Source organism: Palaemon carinicauda, chromosome 1, assembly GCF_036898095.1.
Source record: "Palaemon carinicauda isolate YSFRI2023 chromosome 1, ASM3689809v2, whole genome shotgun sequence".
Lineage (NCBI taxonomy): Eukaryota > Metazoa > Arthropoda > Malacostraca > Decapoda > Palaemonidae > Palaemon > Palaemon carinicauda.
The window spans coordinates 127,433,556-127,458,041 of NC_090725.1; the positions used below are offsets into that span (position 1 = coordinate 127,433,556).

General features: G+C 34.2%; 1 protein-coding gene across 1 annotated transcript in view; it reads right to left on the reverse strand.

The window, feature by feature from the left end:
• The window catches only part of LOC137658397 (uncharacterized), a 176,745-nt gene that overhangs the window by 3,872 nt on the left and 148,387 nt on the right, over positions 1-24,486 (reverse strand). Inside the window, exons 40-49 of the mRNA XM_068393122.1 lie at positions 23,421-23,584; positions 18,294-18,426; positions 17,512-17,627; positions 15,826-15,984; positions 15,170-15,297; positions 14,675-14,857; positions 13,288-13,424; positions 12,954-13,057; positions 10,781-10,979; positions 3,718-3,843 (exon numbers count right to left, since the gene is read on the reverse strand). Of these exons, the coding sequence (XP_068249223.1) occupies positions 3,730-3,843; positions 10,781-10,979; positions 12,954-13,057; positions 13,288-13,424; positions 14,675-14,857; positions 15,170-15,297; positions 15,826-15,984; positions 17,512-17,627; positions 18,294-18,426; positions 23,421-23,584 (1,437 nt within the window). The 3' untranslated portion in view covers positions 3,718-3,729. The remainder of the gene's footprint in view (positions 1-3,717; positions 3,844-10,780; positions 10,980-12,953; positions 13,058-13,287; positions 13,425-14,674; positions 14,858-15,169; positions 15,298-15,825; positions 15,985-17,511; positions 17,628-18,293; positions 18,427-23,420; positions 23,585-24,486) is intronic.

Below are 24,486 nucleotides of genomic sequence, written 5' to 3' on the forward strand. Positions count from 1 at the left end.
TGCAAGCATCTACTTCAAAAAAAATATTGATATGATTTAGATATTTATGTTAGGTATGTTTAAATTAGCAATATCACCATTGCTTATTGTTTATTTTTAAAGTATTATTAATCTTATAGGATAAGGGTGATCACAAGGTTTTAAAGAGATATTGCCTCTCACTTTTAAAAGGTCCTCAATCATTGGGAAAGATTGGATTGAGAGAGATTATAGTCAAAGCCTTCCTCCTATGAGCTTTGCTTTCAGTAGAACGAATGGAATAACTTCTATAACTTCAATTTGACGTGTGTTGTACTGATCCCAATAGGTTAAATAATAATTGAATTGATCAAAGATAAGGCTAAGATTGTAATAAAAGTCGCGTCAGATATAACTGTAATCAGGGCAGTAGATGCATTACCAACTTCCTTTGACTACCGTATCTGAACCCAGCGCTCAATTGAGATAATTGTTTGGCTGAATTTGACAAGTGATAGTGAGATTAAGGATGTTAAGACTAAAAACTGATGGTTTTTGCCAATGCTTTACATATTCTTAATCAGAGAAAGAAGGAGTAGGACAGCAGATGTATTTACCCAGTTCGTTTGACTACCAGGTGTAGAATAAGAGTTCAGCTGTGAATATCGTTTTCATAAAATTTAAATTTTTATAAGTAGCTTCCTTACTGAAAGTAACACAACAAACCCTTGCATGGGTGTAACGTATCATCGAAGAGACTATGTCAGGTTTCAGTCAGTTCAATTCAAGAAGGAGTTTTTATTTACTAAATCTAGTTTGAGAATATTGTTGAATAGATTTTCTATGATAAGAAACTGTGTATTTCGTCTATTAAAGGATTAAAGTTAAAGAGACTCAAATAATGTCAAAACTGAGAGCATATTCACTCATGTCAATACAATCGGAATCCTAGTTAGAAGAGAAAGTTAAGGACAACAAATGCAGGACTCAGTTACTTCTACGATTTACGAAGCAAGTGAGCAGGATATACATTTACAAGCCTTAATTCCATTTTCATTTTCCGCCACTGAAAACTGTAATTTTAATTTTTCGAGGTAGTAACTACTTGTATTATTTTTTTAAATATTTTCATTAGGAAGATATTTATCAGGGCAACCGAGAATGGAACTATTCTTCGCAAAACTGTGATTTTTTTTTCTATCCTGCTCCCTTTTTCTGAGGACAAAGGGATGCGTCATAATGGTGTCTGACTCTTCTATATAAAAACCTTCACTTAATGGCGTCCAGATTCTTGCCAAATCCAATTAGAATCTGTGAAAACATTTCTGGATCAAGCGCTTGTGGTCGACCTACTTTATATAATATGCAGTGATTACAGGTTGGTGGACTTCCAAATCAATTTGCAATATATACACATTATTTGAATCATTTTCGGTTGGTGTTAAGATTTTTGGATTCCAGACCAATAGTAATGCATTTATTATTTAAGTAATTTATACACAATATATCTTTTTGTGGTTAGCCTACACTTTTCTCTCTCATTAATTAAGAAAACTGCATGGTGGTATTGTTGGAAGCTAAGATACAATAATAAAGGAATGTTTATATCTCCGTGGAAAGTAGATCAAAGAAATTACAAAGCATTCCATAATAAAGAAAAATAGGGGACGTTAATAAAGTTCATAAGATAACATGTTTAAAGTTAGCTTGAGTGAGATTCAATTTCAAAATTTTTTATATTTCATCCTTCTCCAACAGAGTTGTAGTCAGCATGATGACTCCAGCGTAAGATTCATTATATATATATATATATATATATATATATATATATATATATATATATATATATATATATATATATATATATATATATATATATATATATATAAACAAAATTTTGATAAAATCTTATTTTTATTTCAATACCTACCTTGTAGTCGTCTATCTTCCTTCTATTCCTAAAAGTGATCTAATCGCAAGGATCCATTTCTAATTCTAAATTGATTAAATATTCTTTTTATTTATACTAAACATTTCTTTTCTTCTGGATACTTCTGTTTTTAGTTCAAATTAGTCTCTAATCTGCATTATTTTTTCATGTTGATGAATTGAGGAAAGGAAGAAGCAAGTAAATTATAAGTTATTAAATAAAGATTACTTTGCTAGAATGTCTTCGCACTTTGAAACCTGGGGACAGGATAAAATTATCAAACCCATTCTAAAATGATATGATAAAGATATGGAACTTATACTGTGGTACAATCAGAAGGCTCTTATGTTTCTCCAGCTACAAAGGGCTAGACACAGCAAAGGAATCTTTGTAGGGCACTAATTAGTATATGAAAGCACTAAATCATGCTGAACATCTATTTCTATATAAACATTTGATTATGAGTACTGTGATAATGTCAATTTTTTTTTTTTTCTCTAGCGCATACCATAAATTTCTTTTTCTTTTAACTAATTTTTCTTGTTACATCTAGAAGAGGTCTTGAAGATATTACATCTCTATTAGTAAAGTTTGTCAAGGAATTCTGCTAAATACAAGGACTCCTGTCAAGTGTTTTAAAAGTAATATATCCTCAAGTGAGATTATTTCATAAATCATTACTGAAAGGAGGGGCTGGGGAGAAATTAAAAAAAAAAAAAAAAAAAAAAACAGGAAATAAATTTTCAGTTCTAAGTACAAACTAAGCTTTCAAATAGTTTTGACTTGCATATTTATCTTTTATTGGCTTTATCGTGCTTCATGCTTCAATTTAATGTTTAATAATTATTTATTTTAATTTATTTAAAAATGGTAATTATCACAATTTTGGTGTTTATTCAAAGTGATATGGTGAATGAAGACTAAAGCCAAAAAAAAAAAAAAAAAAAAAAAATAAATTGAAGTTTATTAGATCTGAAATACCCTGGTGAAGGACACGGTCTTTGAAGTCAGCCTGACCTGACCTGACGAATTACTATGTCTACCATTGATGCTTCACTGTTACTGGCTGTTCTGGTGATCCAGGTAAAGCACCATCTCCAGTATTCTTAATTTTCTTCTGCTGTAATGGTTGGTAAACGGTGTCAGAAAACTAAATTTTTCGGAAGTGATGCGAAATGCATAAATAGCTATGCTTCACAACGCTAAAGTAAATGCTATGTTTCAGAATGATGAATACACATGCTAAAATAACAGAATAATACATAGATTATTATCTACATGCCCTTCTAAACTTTCATCATGCTTTACAGTATAGCACTGTACTTATTTCAATGTAATCAATCTAGGACATCTAGTTACCTACTCCTCTCAACAGCCTATTGTGCTATAAAAACATTAGAATGTTCTTTAACTTAACTAAGCTGGGATCAAGCATAAGTTTTAAATTTTTGGGAAAATAGAAAATAGTAGAATAAAGCTATTACACTAAGTTATACAGAATAAGCAAAAGCTAATAATGTTAAGAAAATTTTTGTGTGGAATGAAGCCGCAAGTTGAAGCGTTACAGACTGTTCCCGGAGACTGTATGCATTCAAATACAGAGAAATTTCACCAGGAGATATAAATGTACAGCAGGCAGCGCTGAAAGAGCAATGGTAAATATGAAAGTCTAATGAAGATACTGCAGGCAGAATCTGAGGGTAGTTTCTTCCAAATACCTCCAGACTACGTTCCAGCAAATTCTACAACTACCAGCCGTGGTTCTACATATAATGTATGCAGGAATAGTAGGCGAGGGATGATTCTCGTATGAATTTACCGGAACTAACCTTTTTTTAGTATCAAAATCGATATTCATGTGTTCGCCAATCAGGCCACTTAGGCTCGTCTTGCAAAATATAATCTGGTTTGCCTGGAAGCATGTGGCCGAGCTTTACTCCATCCATTTCTGGATCCTGGTATTTGTTTCAATTAGGAGTAAATAAATTAAGTTTCCTTTAAGCACAAATGAATTAAGCTTCCCTTAGAAAAATAAGTATTATGTAAGAAATGCTCTTGACACTTTTTATCGTTTTCACTTATTATTTAAGAAATAAAAACTTATGTAATATCTACACACATCAAAATGCATGTAAAAGCTTATACAGTATTGATACTACAAATATAAAAAAATTAAAACAAATCTTAAAAATGTTTTGTAATTTTCATAGCTACAGTATACATACTTGAGTCCTTTAGAGTAGGGATATGTCTTCAGTAGTTCTGTAATGGCCATTGATTCTTCAACAAGGTAATTGGTTAGTAACAGATGGTACATAGGTGATGTCCTACCTGTCACAAAAGTCACTTTTATCCTTAGGTTTATGTGGGAAATTTAACACAAGGAACTTAGGTTTGCATAGCTAGGAAAAACAAATTATTTTTTTCCTACACTTATACAAATCTTTCATCCTTTAGAATAGGAAATATCACTAATTGGTGGAAAGAAGTCCCATAGAGCCAAAGTGGAAAGTTCTATTATTTCCTGCACACGTTATCCTTCTAGTTCTGTATGAGAGCGAAGAAGGAGCTCCAACAGCTTTCTAAACATTACTCCTAAAAATGTAGAATTTATTGGCCTCAGCCAGTACAGGCTTAAAAGGAAGCCAGTTATACAGCACACAAAACCATCTCCCTAACAGGTATATAACGTAAGCAGTGTTAAACCAGACACACCAGGAGAATGTTAAGTAAGACACAGATCCATCCTCTTCCTTGGAAGTGGGTTAGAATTGCTCCTTTGCATACATATTCTGCAAGAAAGGTGCTCTGCTGTATAATTCACCAGCAAGTAATTATTGCACGGCAGAATATCCTTGAGAGGGTAACTAGAAAAAGGTAGAAGAGCCGACCATTCTACTTTCCCTCAAGACTTATGTCAGACCTATTATCTTACGTGAGATGTATATTAGTGCCATGAGAGAGCTAAGATTGTTACATAGATACTGAACAACCACCTCAGGATCAAAAGGAAGAGGTCCAAGGGACCTGCCAGTAAAATCCATAGGGTATAGAGAGGTGAAAATAGTTCGTAACCTTCAGACCCTTCCTTCAACTCCTTATATACCAACAGGTAAACTAGAAGGCAACTAAGGCTTGTGAATTTTTCCTGCCTAAAGTCACCTATACAAACAACTAGCATCGCGAGCCCAAAGGAACAATGTCTGGACACTTCCTCCTTATTGCTGCTGGGGATAATGAGGTGGCAACTTCTCCTCAAGTAGCACAGCAGGGCCCTATCACCAAGGATCTTCATGTAAATTTACACAGAGATAGGATTGAGAAAGTAACAAATGGGTGTGTGAGACCAACAGGTACTAGGTCTTTTTCAGACAGTATGTGTGATGACAAAGGTGAAAGAACCCCATCCTCAAAAGTATGACATGGTGAAGAGCCTGAAACTCCTATTCTCTTTCTAATGCAGAGAATAAAGTCAGTTTAAGGTAAAGATCTCTATGGCGGCTTCCTTAGGTTAGCAGGAGACGTGTGTGCTAGTGCACTGAAGAAGAGCACCATCCCACCACTTAGTAAGGATATCTGCCAACTAAATTGCTGCCAAACAATTTCTTCACCAATATGTTTGTAAAGGTGTGCAATAACATGCTTTAAATGTTGAACTTCAACTCCTGTGGGAAGCCTTGTAAAAACCCACCCATCGTTGTTGAAAAATCGATTTCTTTTTAATTGGGCCTTTATGATGTATTATATGTTAAATCAGGGCTTCTCGTGATTCTGAGTTTTGTGTTAGCATTTATATTTCACTGCAAACACTCCTTTGTGGAAAAGTTATTTCTCAATATACCTTATATACTTCCTTGCAGGACATTATAGATGAAGACATTACTCCACCTATACTTACAGCACTTGCTTCATCTGTAAAGGTCCGGAAACACCAGCTCAGAGGCTCATACAAGGGACATTAAAAAGGTACTCCACCCTTATGAAACAGACAGAAACAGTAAAAAAATACTACAGTTGTGGAATGTCTAAAGGATAGTCAAAAGGAAGGAAAACTAATGTACCACATGAAGTGTTAAAGTGCGTAAATGATCTGTACAACAACTTTTTTGAGACCACCAAGAAATCAACTCAAACATTAAAGGCAGAGAAAGAGTCAGTATGCACACTTTCATTGAGTTAATTACACCTTTAGGCCCCTTTCACACTATGCAATTTTTTTTTCGCAATCGGGGGCGGTCACCCAACTGCAGTCACTGCGACAACGCCACTTATTTGTTCAGTCTCCACCTACAGAGCTCAATTATATCTTTAATTATTGAAAACAATATGGAGTGTGCCACAAGATGGATAAGACGAGGGCCCTGTTGTGTCTATATCTATTATGAAAGAGAAGATCAAGAATCCCAGTACTAAAAGACACATGCATGATGCATATGCTACTCTCTATGGAGGACTGAAGATGGATGATAATCATATCTTTTTTTTTAAACTTAGAATGTCTAAAGAAACAATTAAATAACATTGGATCGCATGGGAAGAACTGTGATTTGACCACTTTTCGAAGTACACCTTTCGAGAGATAGTTAGACCAAAATCTCTTTCCTCTATCGCAATCAAAACTATTGCCCGGTTTTCAGGAACAATGTCTCTTATGTATTTTAGGGGATGAAAAATTTGGTCTTCACAAAAACTTAAATATGGTCACATGGAAGAAGACAATTGAGTGAAAGGAAGACAGCATTCAATTATCGTTTAAGTAGAGGAAGAATGTATGTTGAATATGCATTTGGAAGTTTAAGTAACAAATGAAGGACATCCCATCAACACCTTAACGTATCTTTTCATCTTACTATGAATGTTATCAAAGAGAGCTTTGCTCTTCATAACATTGTAGGAGAATACGATGCTTTAATTTCTAAAATACATTAACAATAAATGCTTTAAAAAAGCTTGAACATCATATAAATAAAGGAGCTGGACTAGCAGCAGATGACATCAGAAACACGTTTGCCGACTTTCGTGTGTGAAGTAAGGGTTTTGAGTAGGTAATATATGACAATATGATATTGAGGAAGTAAGTAAACTCTCTCCTATCTAGTATCAAGTGGTTTTATGACTGAACATGTGTATTATCTTATGTACGTCATATTCTTAAAATTATAACAACTGGTTAGCAATGCTTTACTTAATAAAAATGCTTGCAAAATAAAAAGATAAACAAATAATAAAAGAAATCACGATATTAATATTCCTCCTTCTCACTAAATTTTTAAAGCCTTCAGTTAAATCACAGCAACTTCTCTCCAAGCAAATGTACCTAAATTATTACTTTTATACTCTTCCATACTTTTATCTCATAAAACCGATTTCGTTTCAGTTGCACAAATGAGAAGTCCTATATCAATATCTTGATCCATATCCATATGGTTCAATATGTTTTCATGAGGAAAAGCTTACAAAGGCTGAGAAAAGCCACCTGGTGTGAAGAAGCCCATTAAACATGATGGCCAACTACAATCACCACCGTGAGCGGCACAGATTCCAGCCAGTGGAACAACATTCATGCAAAGCGACACTGTGGTGGCAAAAAATCTGCAATGCTATAATGTGAAAGGCTCTATTAGGATTATCAATCAACTTGTAAGATCGGTGCCACTCTGCTGCCAGGGGCGGATTTAAATCTCATAGTGTGTGTGAAAGGGCCCTTAGGCTGTAATACTACAATATTACAGTCAGTTTCCCTACTATATAAGGATGTATGCATTCTTTGTAACCATCCAGCTCCACCTACACAAATAATCAATAAGAATCTAGAAAAAAATAGGTGAAATAATTTGACTGAAGATAAATTGAACGTAAGCTTGCTGAAGATGATAGTGAGTTGTGGGGATGACTAGGGCACTGGTGTCGCTGGACTCCTTGAAGGTATCAACAACTTGGTAGCTGAGGAAACACTGTAGCATTTGTGCTGCAAACTTCTTTTCAAGAGAGGTGAAGATTACTCCAAGACTGAAAAGGAAGGTAAAAGGAAGAGAGGACCGAGATAAAATTGTTGAGAAGTGAGAAGCAGTTTTTAGTGAATTCTGTGAATGTTTTGACTTAGAATTAGAGGATGAGGGATGACACTTGGCCAAGCTCATGAAAAGCTTTAAAAGTTTGATCAGTACCAGGTAAGAGCCTCTCTTATTCAAAGTATTGACTAAATATAAAACACCAAGCTAAAATACCATGACACCTTGTATTTCACTACACAGGAGAGAAGGAGAGATGTGCTCTGTCTCAAAGATAAGGACAGCACTTACGTTCGTATGCAATGTTATTACCTTGATTTATCCAGATACGAAGTCATATCACAACCCCACACAGTATGATTGACATGGATAGTCAGCTGACACTTGTTCATGCAAGCCTTCAGATATGTTTGAGACCAACTGCCAAGAAACGAGAGTTTCCATTTAAAGGCAGAACTTTATTAAGGCAAGTCGACACCAGTCAGGAGTAGTGCCACACCAAATGGAGCTTCACCTGCAACTTAATCATAGATTTGTTAAAAGGGTTGCTCAACAAGTTACACCAGTTAGGATAGATTTGTTTTTACTCATAATGAGCTGGAGGGGAGTTGATACCTCAGATTCTTCTAGCCATCTTGACAACCTTGTGGAAGAAAACAATAATCAGGTTAATCATGAGGTTGATAGGGCACTTGAGATTCAGTCAGCGATGACTGGTGGTAAAACTGAAATATCAAGAAACAATCCAGTTTGCTGGAGACAGCATAGATTTAGACATTGTACTATTCATGGCAACACTCCCTTCCATTCCATGGCTTGGAACATAGTCATTACTCTTTCACCACCTTTCCCAGATCCATAGAGTGGAGACTCTTCAATTTACCAAGAGGAAATAGACAGTAATAAACACCATCACATTCAATCGCTGAACTCTCCTATTCTCTAGTTCAAGACCAACCGCTCATCACTCTGGGTGACACACTCTGGGCAGCAGGATGTGTGCTCAAAGCACACTATCCTGAGTTCCCACACTCCAATTGGAAAAGCTGGAGAAAGAGAATCCATGCATATGGGGCAAAGCAGAAACCAAAAATAAACTTTTTCCCAGTCATTGAAGGGAACCCGAATGATCTCAACACCATATTTACAACTCTGAAGGAGTGCATACAGCCCTCTGATGTGAGTTGCTATTGTGACCTTTGATCATCTGGTTTGGATGATGGCTGTAGATATAAAGTAGGAAAATCTACCAGCCAATGAGAGGTTGGATAGATTTCGCCTACTGAAGTCTCATCAATGGGTAATTCTATGCAAGATTCTGGACTACTAGAGATGATCCTGGAAGTACAACAGCAAGCCATATCATGGTTGGAGGATGTTTTGATAAGCCAATTTGTGCTCACCTCCTCGTCAATGCAGCCTTCCATCAGCACATCATGAAACTTATGTTCATTGAGGAGGAGTGTGGGACATGAAGATCTTCATGGAGAAGGTTAGTTGATGGAAAGATGCGAGCCCGAGACACAGACACAATAGTGACAGTGTTTGAGCGAAAGTTTGAAGAAACCTTCAAATGACTCCCAGAAGGAGGAAGAACACATGCACTCTGGTTGTAGTACAAACACATGGTAGATGTGATCAAGGTCTTTATCAGAGTGACTTGCAGACTACAATATACAATGGACATCTGCCCTGCATCATTACCAAGATGCTTAACATCTTTGCTGCTGAAGGCCGTTATCAATGCCAAGGGTTCATGGTTGTACGGTAAACTCAAGGAAGAACTCAAAACTTTGACTGCTTACAAGGAAATCTTGGACAGTTTCATTGCTCACAGGAACCACGTTGTCCATTACTCCAGCCAAGAGTGGTCTGGATTTTGGTGAGACTTCTGCATTGGGCAGACTAACAAAGGCAGCCAAGTTAGAAGGTGAACTAGGCAAAATAAAAATAAAAAACAGTGCTTTTGGTCATAAGAGCTAGGTGCTCACCCTCAGTCACTTTTCTGATATTAACCAACGAATGGAGGAAGACGTCATAAACAAGGCCTATGGCTGCGCTCCCTCAGAGGAGGAAGCTACAAGAGCTTCCTGCACAGCAACACAAACCATGAAGCTGTTTTGTCCCAAGGGAGCACTGGGACAACACACTGATACTGATACTAAACTGCCCTTATACAGGGGCCACTACACTTGAGTACACTACTGGTGACACGTGCCTGCCAGTAAAAGCAAAATGGTGTTCACTATCAGACACACAGAGGTCCTTCGTTTTCCTAGTCGAAAGATTGTGAACGACAAACTCAAGTGGTGGAGGACGGACAACTGCGTATGCAATAGGTTTGTATCCTCATAAAAAAAGATCCAAGTAACCCTATTTACTTTTCGGAGCACTTCTGCTGCCACAGCAAAAGCTGTGACAAAAACCAAATTTATAATATACTAACACTCATCATTAGCAGGAGTCAAAAAATATTTAACTGTTGAAAGAGAGTAGAGCAACAGCATGTCCATACTCGTGAACAAGGCCAAAGTGACTATTATGTGACAGGTGGCCAGGGCTTCCCCATTGCACCACTTGTCAGTAAACAACTACTGTACTATATTAACAGACCAATGGCTCTTCCACTGAAGATAAATCCCTAATTTAAAGGATGAAATGTCTCTATTACTGTAAGAACAAATATATGTATGTATGCAAAGCTTGCTATTACAATTACAATATACTTAAGACTTTTTAAAATATTGTGGTAAATGACTGTCAAATATGGTGAAAAGCATTTCTCCTGCTAAACCTGAAAATCATTATCTGTACTGTAATAATCACAAAAAGATTATTACTGTAATTTCTTATAGCACATGTATCATCAATATAAACTCACAATGTGTTCTGGTATTGGACCAGAGCGTTCCAGCTGTTCTTTAGTGGGGCTCTTATACCTAAAGGCTTCTGGTACCTCTCCCCCATTGCCCGAATCTGTGCTGTTGCCTCCACTCGACTGTGCCCTTGAACTGGAGGTTGAGCGGCGTTCGATGAAAATGCCTTCATCGGAGTAAGTGCCCCCCGAGGATAAACTTCGACTGTTTGAGGAAAAGAAATATACAATTAAATATACGCAACAATAAATTTTATTTATGCCCTTTGAATTAATTACAATCAATAAGACCAATAAACTGGTTGGTATAAAATTGGAGATATTGATAGTCCTGGCATTTCATGCTGATTGTTGTTATCCTTCAACAATATTTGGATGGCATCAACGAATAAGAGAGACAGCAAAATTTTCTTCTTTGCCTTGTAAAGAATGCCCAGATATAAAAGAAAATATACCCAACTATTCATATGTGCTGTTATTGTGCAAAGGAAAGTTTATTACATTTGCAAAAACTAAAAGTTACAGAATAGTTTAAACAAAATAATGGATATAAAATCACATAAGCGGGCATCTTATTTTAAATGCAATCATCAGCACACTACTTCATGATTAGTGCTAAAAATTAGCAAAATATGAATATTCATATGTAACTTCTCTGCTCCGTCATTTTGTAACAACATATACCAGTAAACCTAACCTGACTCATTTAAGTACAATACTTGATATTGAAAATCATTAACTTGATATCTCTTCTAATGTTTCATATCTCATTAAAATAAATCAATAATCCTGAATCAAATAAGCATGCTTTCCCTCTACAACATAACTGGTAGAAACTCAATGAGTCAGGTACTCAAGTACCAAATACTCCACTGGTATACATGCCCCAAGCTATTAAAAGTACAGTACTTATTGTTAACAACAATTATCAATACTCAAAACCAGGAGAGGTGTTAAATAATATTGGTCAGCCATAAGTAAATTGAAATATTTTACTATAGGTTGAAAAATGGGTTAAAATACAGCGAATGTCATTTTAACCTAGCAGTGAAATCGGTAATTCCTGATGCTCTACATATTCCATATCAGGAGATTGTGCTAATTTTTTAATACTGTTACATGTATGCACAATCAGTACATGTTTAACTTTGGAAAATTAAAAATATTATCAAGTAAATTGGAAGAACAGAGCAAATCATTATATTGCCATACTGGTAATGTATTGTTTACTGACCATAAGAATCCAGTTTATACCTTGATAAGAAAAATACAAACACATAGTCAACGGGTAATTGAACCAAATTCAAATTTGATTAAATTCGTCACTTTTCTCGAAAAAGAAAAACTTTGCTGTGCATGAAATGAAAAATACTCAATACAACCATGCCGTTTGTTAATTCTCAGAATCCAAATGAAGGTTAAGTTTGATCACGATACAGAAAATAAAATTCATCTTCTCATTCCTAATTTTCCAGAACGCTATTCAAATAAACAGAAATAGTAAAAATAAATTCTTGTTGGCAATTGTTAGCATACACTGCTTGGCTGTAACAGATAGAACGTAAGTTGAACAAGCAAGTGTATTTTTGGAGATATACATTACTTTAGAGATTTGCCTTTTGATGGAGAATTTCAACTGTATCTTATCAATTTACATTTCGTATGCCCATTAAATAAACTAAGAGACAAAACCGTTTTAAGAATACGAAGCACATCAATCTATGTTGTTAAAGGCTTCCTAACTACTAAATGATGTTCGAACAACGAAATATATCTTTACAAAGAAAAATGATTTAAACTTGCTCATATTCCCTTTTTATATCAACATTATGCTTAATAACCATTAATTTATTCGGAAAATACTTGATATCTTATGATACTAACACAAGTTCGATATATTCATTTAAAGGGAAGGAATTTTCACCAAATTCCATGAACAAAAAACGTGAGATAGAATGCAAAATAAGTATCTGTTTTAAACAGTTCAGCCTTTTTTTAATATGACAATTGTAAAACTATTGCAACAAATTTTTTTATTGCAAGAATTTTTTTCTGATATTATAGATATGATTTATTTAGAAACTCAAATATTCATGAGGAATAGTAAAACTTAATTCATAAGCTGGAAGCACTGGCTTATGAAAAACATAATATTCAACATTATGCTGTTTTGACTTACCTAGCTGGACTAATGTTATTTCGGTGTTTGGCAAGCGATGCTGCAGTTCCATCCAATGACTGTTCAAAGTGAATGGAGCTATATGTCGGTTGCTGAGTTCCAGTCTGTAAAATATTTCCATTCTTATGTAGGATTCAAATATAAAGAAATGAAGGTATATAGTTAAATAACTTTCAATATATATTTTCTTAACTGTTAAAACAATTATATACAGTTGGATAAAAATAAGATAAAGCTATTCTTTCAAAAGTGACAATCATTGTGGAAGGTTTTTTTATTAATACCATCAGTTATGCTCTATGAAATATTTAATTAAAAAGGTAAAAGAACTCACCTGCAAAGGTTGAATCTTGTCCATTCTCTTCTTGTTCTTGAGGAACACAGCAACACAGATAAGGACAATCACTATTAGTACCACACCTCCTACGACAGAGCCTATGATAATCGGTAGAAGCGTCTGACCTTGTTTCACTGCATAGGAAGAAAAAAAGATCTATCACATGAAGGCTACTTGTTATTAACTAATTTCCTCTTTACTAATTATTTGAAACTGACTTCCACTTGAGTCTGAAAAATACCTTATCCTACAGTGTATTATGTAAGAATTGTTTAAATAAAAATTCCTGGAATTCTTCTACTTTTCTTTTTAAAATCAAGGCCTTTGGCCGAAATAAAGAATAAATCAATAGCTTTCACCATGAAATGTGTAGAACCATTTGCTCTGGAAAGAGTCACTAGCAGAGCAAACGAGGAGGTAAGTGTCTCCAACCACTATTCTTCTATTAGACACAACCTTGTCCACAAGCAATCATTTGCAACTTGTGTTAATCCATTACAAATTTAGCTTGTTCACTTTCTAGTATGAAATAATCAAGCTGTCTTCTAAATTCATAAAATCAGATTTTGTGTAGGATGCAAAATTTATCAGAATAAGCAAATGAAGTCCATATTTACTCCAAATTATGCTATGATTGTGAGAAAAATGCATTAGCCACACCAAGTGGATTGAAGACCTCAGTCCACCACACCGGTATTAAACTAGCCTCAACTGTTTTTAGATAATCTCATATTTCAATTATTTCAATTGGTGATGGAAAAGTGCCTTTAGACCTTCATTGGCAATTGTCCACTGAGTTCCACCATAAATCACCCCGATCCAACGGGTTCAAGGTGAAACATATATTAGCTCGTCTTAACTCACGCAGAAAGGAAGTGCTTCCTTTTAAGATATCATTAATCCTTCCATGAAAGCTTCCAGAATTTTCATTATGCAATTATTGTATCGCATCAAGAGAAATAGGACAGAGTTGGAGAGCTACACAATATTTATCGAACATGTTGCAGGACACAAAGACTTATCCTAATTTTACATAAGGCTCCAAATCCAGTGCTGATGTTAAGCATGGAGTCCCTGGTATCATTAACTTCATAAAATAATAATTAGTGCATTAGTGTAATGACAATGTAGTGTCTTTCATCAACATCTCTTCCTATCATATAATAGAAATACTGACTTATCTACAGCCAAACAATATAGATTCTAATACAGTATCTTAAAAGTATTGATTTCATAAAAATATCGTAATTTATGGTCTTTTAGAGTAAAGATAAATGTGCCAGTACAAATTCATACACAATGTGATTATTTTGATTTAACAAATGCTTGGTATCAAGCTTCCAAACTTAAAACCTAATTACAAATAGGCAACCAAATTTCTCACCAGTTACTGGTCCTGATCCATCCAAGGGTTGTGATGGCACTTTCAGTTCCTCTGCTTTGAGGCCTTTGAGGACGAGGTCACCTGATCCAATGAGTTCAGCAAGTTTATCATAAAGTTCTTCAGGGGTGTTCCCAGCTAGACGTGTGTTGTCTTGCACAAAGTCGAAGTCAACCAAAATACTTCCTGTGTACAAAATATTAATGTCCATCAATTTGATACATTCTACAGATGATATATTGGTGCATGCAATCTGTCTGTCACTCATATTTTTAGATGTCCTTATTTCTACTTGGGGGTATTTTCGTTGTACTATTATAACTAAAGAATAAAATGGACATCAATGCTGCCAGAAATATGTCTTTAACTTAATTCCGGTTAAAGATTGACCAATCTCGGTAAAACCATGGATTATTTTAGAGGGGGGAGAGTGCCATTCTGTGTATAGTGTGATACTCCACTTACTGTTTTATGATTTATCTTTTCATATCTACTCACCTGGACTGACGGTCAAGTTTCGAATACTGGTTTCTCGAACACGCATTTCATTTGCTATCTGGGTTGTTAGGGCAGCCTCAAATTCTTCCTTTCTGTCACCCACTGTCGTGTTATAGTCTTCATTAATCCTGAGAAAGAAGTTGAAAGACTTAAAAATTTAAAATAATAAGAATTTTAACTAAAAGGAGAAAAACCAAATGTTGGATATTATCATGAATCTAATGAATAAGTAACTGTTGCAAAGCAGCCCAGTCTCTATCCTTGAATGAGTGAGTAAAGGAAAGCTAGACTGCACAATACAAATTTCATTCTTGCTTTAATTCATTAATTTCATCTCCAAAATTTACTTAAGAAGAAGGGGGTTATGATTTTGATCTAAATCAGTCTATGATTTCTGGATATCCATCCTTTGTTCAAAGAAAGACTTAGCAGTATGGCCACTGGTATCACGTATTCATTATTGCTTATTACCCAAAGCATTATTAACAGTGGAAAATTATAACAATGCAATTTTTAAATACTACTTTTTAAAGCAAAACATATGTATCAGCTATAACACTGATGTGATACTGCCATTAGTTTTCTACACTATATTATATCTGATTTTTTTTTAAATTTGTTTTTTACTTTCAAACAAAACTTCTAAAATTCCTTACTTGAATTTAACTTTTCTGATGTTGCCTGTCATATTAATAGGTTTGATAGTACTGACAGTGGTTGGAGGAGATGCTGTCGTAGAGGTAACAGGTTTTTTGGTCGTTGTCACCTCGTCAGGATCTTGTCCCTCACCAGGTGGCTTGTCCACAAGGAATACTCTGCAATTGGAGAATAATTTTCTGTAATGGGGAATACATTTACATATATTTTGAAGTTGGTGGATTTTTTTTTCAAACTTTCTCTGACAATTTTTCCCGTCATGTAAGTTTTTATTTATCTGTTATAAAAAATTAATATTTTCATAATGATCAAAATTGTTTTAATATTCTATCAAAAATATCCTCTATTACGACGTTACTAATTTACATGCAAAAGAAATATTGCCGTCATTAGGTTTTAATCTACCCTCTTTAACATTTACATTTAAAACAAAGATATATATAGCACCTTAGCTTTTCAAATACAGTTTATCATAAATTTCTTTATACTTTGATGTATAGTGGATATGTACACTAATGTTGAATGCTGAGTAAAATTACTATTTCTTATAGAAAGGTAATTTGCATATACGCTTTTTGAATATATATATATTTTTTTTTTTTTTTTTTTTTTTGCTCTCAGTTAATACTGCGGGATCTCACTTTAACATTTGTTCCTTCATAGCATTGAATATAAACAGAGTATTTATAGGAATTAATGCTGTTTTGTAAAAAGTAAAGCAATCATACTAAATCTATAATTAAACAATCTTCTCCATTAAAAGTAAGCTACTGAAGAGTAAATGGTATTGCCTTTGAAAAAAAAAATTCCACGTTTAGTACCGTACAAGAATAAAATGGTAATATTTTTTTGTAATCGCAGTAATAATCTTATTACTTGATGATATACAGTACAATTGAAGTATGTGTACAGAAAATAGGCTATCTTATTATATTATGATATACCTAAATGCTTGTATATTTTCTCTTATTCATATTCTCATTGTTTGAATTCCTTTTATTAAACTACCTCAGTTTCATTATATAATAATGAAAGGAAATACTAAAATTATATAATTATTTACCAATGTCTGCAGATAAAGTGGGGTACAATAAACTACAATACATTATTCTACCAATATCATTTACTCTTTCAGTATACAGTACATCTCATCATCTCTAAAGAAATCTATGAACTTTGTTCTTTTGATAATATTATATATATACTTACCTACATTAACAAATTTGATGATGAAATATGATATTTCATTGCCTTGAATTTATATTTAAATATTCCATGATCATAACATTTATGAAGACCTTCATCAGTTTTAAAATATGGTTAAAATTATTATCCTTTATGCTTTCAAATTTGAAACTGTGGCTGGGGTTGTCTAAGGAATATTTGCCCTTCAACATATCTATATCCTCACTAAATATTATTGTATTAAATAATACCTTTTTCATCCTTCTCCTTAAAGAAATTAACATTTAAAAATAATTTTGTTCCACAAAACATAGTTTCATTTAGAAATGAGAGAATCACCAAGCAATAACATTGATATTTAGTTCAGCTAAAAGAAAAGCCACCCCAATATATTGCGTACATTCCCAATTAGGAAAGTTACCAATAGCTGCATAATTGAGTGATCAAACTGCCCTATTTTAAAAAAGATCCTCATGATTACCAGAAAAGTCAAAACTTACGCTGCAAATCCTGTGGCAGTGCATAGGCAACGCTTTCTCTTGATTTTATTCTCTGTCACAATTTGACCAGTAGAACACAGCTTGCCATCCCATTCATTTTCGTTCCATCCATAACACTGAGAAAGAGAGGAAAATTTCTTGACACACTTACATTGGAATTTTATCTCACGAAATTGAAACGTCTATTTTTTTTATCAAGACTATAATCCAGTGTTGATAGATTTGCACACAAAATGCCTTGAAAACGAATGGAGTCAATCATCAATAACACTATAGGTTCGTGATGATACTGAAATGACAAATTCTGACAATATTTTGAAAATTGAGGTAAGGATGATATTACAAGTAGTGATTCAATAATGATGAAAAAGATAACTAAGATAATATATAATGACAGGTTTCGATTAAGATCAGGATCTAAAGGGCAATGCATTAAATGGCAATGCTTATAAAATCGATAGTGTTAATCTTAAAAAAAAAAAAAAATCATAAGTCATAGGTTATACTGAAGAGAAAACTAAGTTCATAAGAACGAATATACCACTAATTATAATATCAAGTCAGATGGTTATGCCATACGGTATTTTATTACATAGTGAAGGAAAGTGGGACTGGTGGTAATGAAGCACATATAGTTATAAAATATATCAAAGGGAAATGATGATATAAGAAATTAAAGGGGGAAAGATACAGAAAATTGAGGGAGGAACCATGGATAATAGGTTGGAATTTTCATACATGATGACAATGATGATAACAACTCCATAATTTTGCATATTTACCTTTAGCATCTTTCCCTCAGTCACATTATAATCATCTAGGTGAAGAATTAAGATAATATTATCTGGAATATTGTTAACAGGGATTTCAACTCCAGTTTCAGTGTTGTGTAGAGAAGTCATGGCAACTGGGCCTCTGTAAACAATAATCAGTATTAGTTAAATGGAAAGAAAAATGCAAGGTCGTTAAAACAAGTCACCTCAACTTTGAGCATCACTCTTATTATTATTATTATTATTATTATTATTATTATTATTATTATTATTATTATTATTATTATTATTATTATTATTATTAATCTAATCTACAGTCCTTATTAAAAAAGCAGGATGCTAGTCCAAGGGCTCCAACAGGGAAAATTAACCAATGAGGAAAGGAAATAAGGAAAACGATAGAATAGTGTGCCTGGGTGTATCTTCGAGGTTTATGAATGTTTAAGATGTTTCCTAATGTGCAAAACCATGTTTTCAGGAAGACAAATCCACATAAGTATAAGCTTTATAAATTATCTCGAAAGATACTGTGCCAGGACAATACTTGAATTCAAATCAATGATGAGTGCCAATAGTGCCATCTCGTTGACATTTCCTAGGCATAGACAACTGCTGAATATATATTTATATTATCAATCCAAAATCCTAATGCTAAAGAATTCAGGGAGATCATATACCATGCTCCTAAAAACATAATCAAATTTGAGTCATCCAAATAATGATTTTAATGTGAAAATAATCAATTCTGAATTCCCAGAAGAAAAAAAATCACTACAAACAAAATACTTATGTAAAGCTAAACACCTCGTAATGACAGCAAAGCGCAAACTCATTCGTTATTTTTTTCAATGATTATTATTATGAGGATGAAAAAATTGAAGAAATAAACTTTGGTTCAACTCTTCACTGTCATCAAAATAATACTATATAATGTCATAAATACCAGCCACCTCATAACTGCTACAAAATAGAAGGTAAATAATAAACATGCAATATTGGCTTCTAGGATTGGCACTGACCCCTTTTCCATTCCAGAAAATACAAAAGTAATGAAGATGAGAATAGCTTCTGATGGGTAACCATAAGAGTATTACTTTTTCTACAATTCAAGCCTCGCAATCTGAATCCTAGTTCAAGCTTCCAGCAAGGAAAGGTGACAAAGCAAAAATAAAAGGATCAAAATCATTTACAAGTAGCAAAAAACACACGAAAATAGATGTCCGTGTAAAGGTGATTGGCTCAGTATGGGGTGTTCACCATCTTAACCCTTACTGAAGAACACACTAGAACCACTTGGCAAAACTTGAAGAGTTAACCTAGGGTTCGAAACAGGACAGATTAGGTTTTTATCAATGCCTTTACCCAATAACTCACAGGTCTCCTTAGATTCCACGAATGAAACACAAGCTCCGTAATCAATTGGCCTTGTATTAGCTGGATATTCCCATGAACTAAATATTAATTCAATTTTAACGAGAATGGGGACATGATCTCCCACCAATAATTCTCTTGAACACAGAAGCTATGAACAGTCCCAAAAGAAGACATTGCTTATTATCTTTAATAACCTAAATCACACAAAACACCCATAAGGGAGGGCCGCACATTAATGGTGTTCAGCACAAAAGGAGCAAGAAGACTGAAATGGCTGTAGCAAAACCAAGCCGAGCCTGTTGCCATCTATTGTCATATTATCTTAATACTGTGCTGGAGGTCTAAGCCTATTGAAAAGAGAGAAAATTGGAAATGCGTTGTTTTATGGTTTATGTCAATAGAAAACACGGCATTGTGAGAGAAGCAATTTGAACATCAGGTGAGTATGAACATAATAAACTTTATGATTAAATTTCGTTTTTCAGTCTAAACTAGCCAGGACTAAGTAGTTTAGGTCTTTGAAACAAATCTTGTTTTGCTAAAGCTAATATTTCCTTATGAAACTGCAGGAGATTACGAGCACGATAGGTAAACTTAGAACTATCCTTAGAGTCTGTAGCCAAGGTATTTTCTGTTAAAAAAATAAATAAACATTTAAATCGTAACTTCAAGGTCTCCTACTCATGTGAATACCCATGCTGCTGCTATCAATACTCATTCATAAACCATACACCTGACCTCAATTTCAAATATGAATACCTAGCCAGCCGCACTCAAAGTGGATGGTTCAAAGACCTCTGGTCTCTAATAGCAGATCTTTCTTTGTCGACCAGCAAAGGGTGATCTTATATAACCACACGAGAACTTAATGCACCAGAATCCCTTCATGGTTCACGTGTGGAGATTTTCCATAGTATACTCTTGTAAACGAGTATTCTAAACCTGTTATATTTTCCGTAACTGCATCCAATAGTTTGTACTGTAATTTGTGTAGAGAGTAATAGGGTCCTTTGATTGACCAGACAGTACTACATTGGATCCTTTTCTCTGGTTACGGTTCACTTTCCCTTTGCCTACACATACACCGAATAGTCTGGCCTATTCTTTACAGATTCTACTCTCTCCTCATACACATGACAACACTGAGGTTACCAAACAATTCTTCATCCAATGGGCTAACTACTGCACTGAATTGTTCAGTGGCTTCTTTCCTCTTGGTAAGGGTCGAAGAGACTCTTTAGCTACGGTACGCAGCTCTTCTAGAAGAAGGACACTCCAAAATCAAACCATTGTTCTCTAGTCTTTGGTAGTGCAATAGCCTCTGTACCATGGTCTTCCACTGTCTTGGGTTAGAGTTCTCTTACTCGAGGGTACACTCGGGCACACTATTCTATCTTATTTCTCTTCCTCTTGTGTTGTTAAAGTGTTTATTGTTTATATAGGAAATATTTATTTTAATATTGCCACTGTTCTTAAAATATCTTATTTTTCCTTGTTTCCTTTCCTCGCTAGGCTATTTTCTGTGTTGGGGCCCTTGTGCTTATAGCATCCTGCTTTTCCAATTAGGGCTGCAACTTAGCGGGTAATAATAATAATAATAATAATAATAATAATACTGGGTTTTTCTGTCTATTACGCCACAACACATCGTAAAGCTTTTGTTTCCTTAAATATCTCCAAGATCCCATAAACAGATTCAGATCTTCAAAATAATCGTGTCATAAGGGATGTTAAAAGAGCCTTCTGTATTAAGGATGCACCTAGATCAAAAATGATCACTTGAAATTTGGATATAGTTTTCAAATTCCTGCCGGGTTTTACTTTAACCACAGAGTCAGCTGGATTCAAAGAACCTTCCTTGAATGCACGTTTCATAAGCAGAGAGGGCTAGTGAATACCAGGTGGTGTCCTTTAATGTGAGGTTTTATACAGAAGGAGCAGTTATTTCCATTTTTCCCGCTTTCAGGGCCATAAACTACTTGAAATGCAAGAAACTCCCGAGATATTTTTCCATTTTTCTTTAGATTTTAGGTGGAAAAGGGTTTTTAGAAGATTTCTCTCTATCTAGTCAAGAACTTAATGGAGTTCTTGAAGAGATTGCCTCCCTTTCGTAAAATATCAATATTGTAATCTCTTTTGATTTTACTCTCGTCCTACGTGAAAGAACGCTGAATTTTTATGATAGATGCGCACTGTAATTTGGAAGAGACTATGCCTCTTTTCCTTAAGATAAAATGCATGCTATTAAAGTAATGACTACATCTTTTTATTTCATGAAAAAATACTTGACAGGAAAATTAATGATGGCAGAACTGCATGATATGAAATATAGTAATTTATGTTAATATTTAGTTTATTTTGTTGTAGTGGGAAGCATGATTAAGAAATGGAGTGAGTTAAGGTATTTCAGTGTGAGTAGGTCAAGTCTTATTGTTAAACTATAATTAAGGATAGGATTACGTAGTCTCATTTGGGAGTTTTCTAGCCGATTTGCGAATGGCTAATCTTTAATGTGGTTGTGAAAATATGTGAAGAGATTATATTGTGTATGATAAATACAAGTATTTGTAAAGTGTTTCAGCAATGACATGGTAATGTCAAGTACAATAATAATAATAATAATAATAATAATAATAATAATAATAATAATAATAATAATAATAATAATAATAGTAATATAAAGTACCTAAATACATACACAAAAAAAAAATACTGCCCACACCTGCAAACTATTCGGAGAGTACTACGTCTTGACATAGTGTGCAGATGTCACCAATGAACATTATTGAAAGAGGCTCTAGTAGCGTAAAATATACTCTAATATTTTTATATAATATTTAATGATATAAAATGGATGACAGAATTATTGTGATACAGTGATAAGGGTTCTCTCTAAAGAAAACATAAAATCATAAGATATGTTCAACTATACCTTACATTTGTTCATATTTGTAACATATTTGCAACAAAATATCTTCGTGTCGTCCGTGTTCAAGAAAAACACACACACCAGTGCAATAAACTAGGAACTAAGTAAGTTTAAGTATAAACGGCATTAAAGTACTAAAGAAAATATGTTATTCAGAGAGGTTCTCAATGCATACGTGTAAGTTTATAATATAAAACAAAATACAGTATATCATATTGAAGAATACTTTGATAAAGATACAGTATATTAATTTTCTAAAAAAATTCATTTCAGTATTCGCTTTCAACATGAAACCGGAAAAATTTAATGGTTCTTATTTTATCCAAAGTTTTAAAAGTTTCCTTTCTTGAAAAAAGGGTAATTTTTCATTTTTAAAAATAATTAAATTAGAATTTATATAAAGTATCTCAGAATCTGATCATCCTTATTTGCTAGGGTAAAATTATGTGCTTTTTCACAGAGCAAAATCTCTATAAAGACATCACAAATTATAATATCAGCTGCATTCATCTACTCACCATTTATTTTTTGAATAGCAATTCTGAAAGATAGTTTTCTCTCTCTTTAACACCAGAAGTCTCAGGTGAAGGGGACTATTCTTTGAACTTGGAGAGTGGATATTAACCTGTCTCTGGGATTCTGTTTTCTTTGACAACTTTTGAAATTTTTTTGTCGCTGGGTATGAGTAAATTATGGATAAGTAAATCCAAAGTTGGTTATTCTGCAGACAAGGCTATACCGTAATTTCTTCAAGATTCAGATTCTCACTTAAATTCTTTTGTTTATTTTTTGGTTTTATCATAAAATACTAGATTTGTATAAATATAGCTCACCTTATTTCCCCTGGAGGTTTGGAACCTGCAACTGGCGAAAGAAAATCCTCCTTGAGGAGTGCTGTTGCAAGGCATGCCCCATAGCAAGGAAGTTCCTCTCCTTCGTCCCCTTTTCGTCCACAGTTCCACTGGGTATAGTTCTCCAACACAGATCCCCATCTTACCTGGAAATTAGAACGAAAAAAAAATGTACAAAGGTCAAACTAGGGATATCTGAATTTCCTGTTTCTATTCCCTAAACTAAACCCCAAAATATGACCAAGCAATGCCCAGTATTAGAAACTGATCAAAATAAACGTCTTTTCAATAGTGCTTTACAAAGGGGTTTTGGTGACGGAATAACCTCTTTTTAGGGAGCTACTGGGTGGTCGCATAGGATCTTCCCATTTAGGCTAAAACAGGGAATCCAATAAGAGAGAATATATCAAAGAAATATTGTCTTCCCCGCCCAGGATATCAGTGTTTAAGTACAGACGCAGTATGTATATTGGAGACTAACATCTTTAGTGTCGCTTGACCCCGTCACAGACCCACCTGTGCTAAATTCATCTTCTAGTTAACTTCGTGCCACACATTGAGAAATACTGTTAATTGCCAGGAAGCCATCATTGACCATTTGGTATTTGTTTACCAATGGAAGACATAATTTTCGATCAGAAAAGGCCTCAGTTATATCTAACATCACTTCATGAGTTTGGAAACCATAAAGTACTACACCCCAAAAAAAATTTGCCTTCATCAAAACAGCATTTTTAAGACTCAAATATATCCAACCTTCCACCCCAAGCCTAGAGAGGTGATAGTGTCTTGGAAATCAAGATTGTATTTTCCCAACCCCCCCCCCCCCACCCCCAGCTTTTAGAGACAATGGAAATGTGGTCCCCCAAAGACTAGCGCCAGAGCATAAAAATATCAGACTCCTGGACTACTAAACAAAACCAAAACAATAGTTCATTCTTATATACACTAAATGAAGAGAACTAGCAGGTCAACCCACTCATCTTAAGTGAGAGAATTCTTAGAGAAGAGGTTAGACGTTCATTGGGGTATCTATCAATTAATCTCG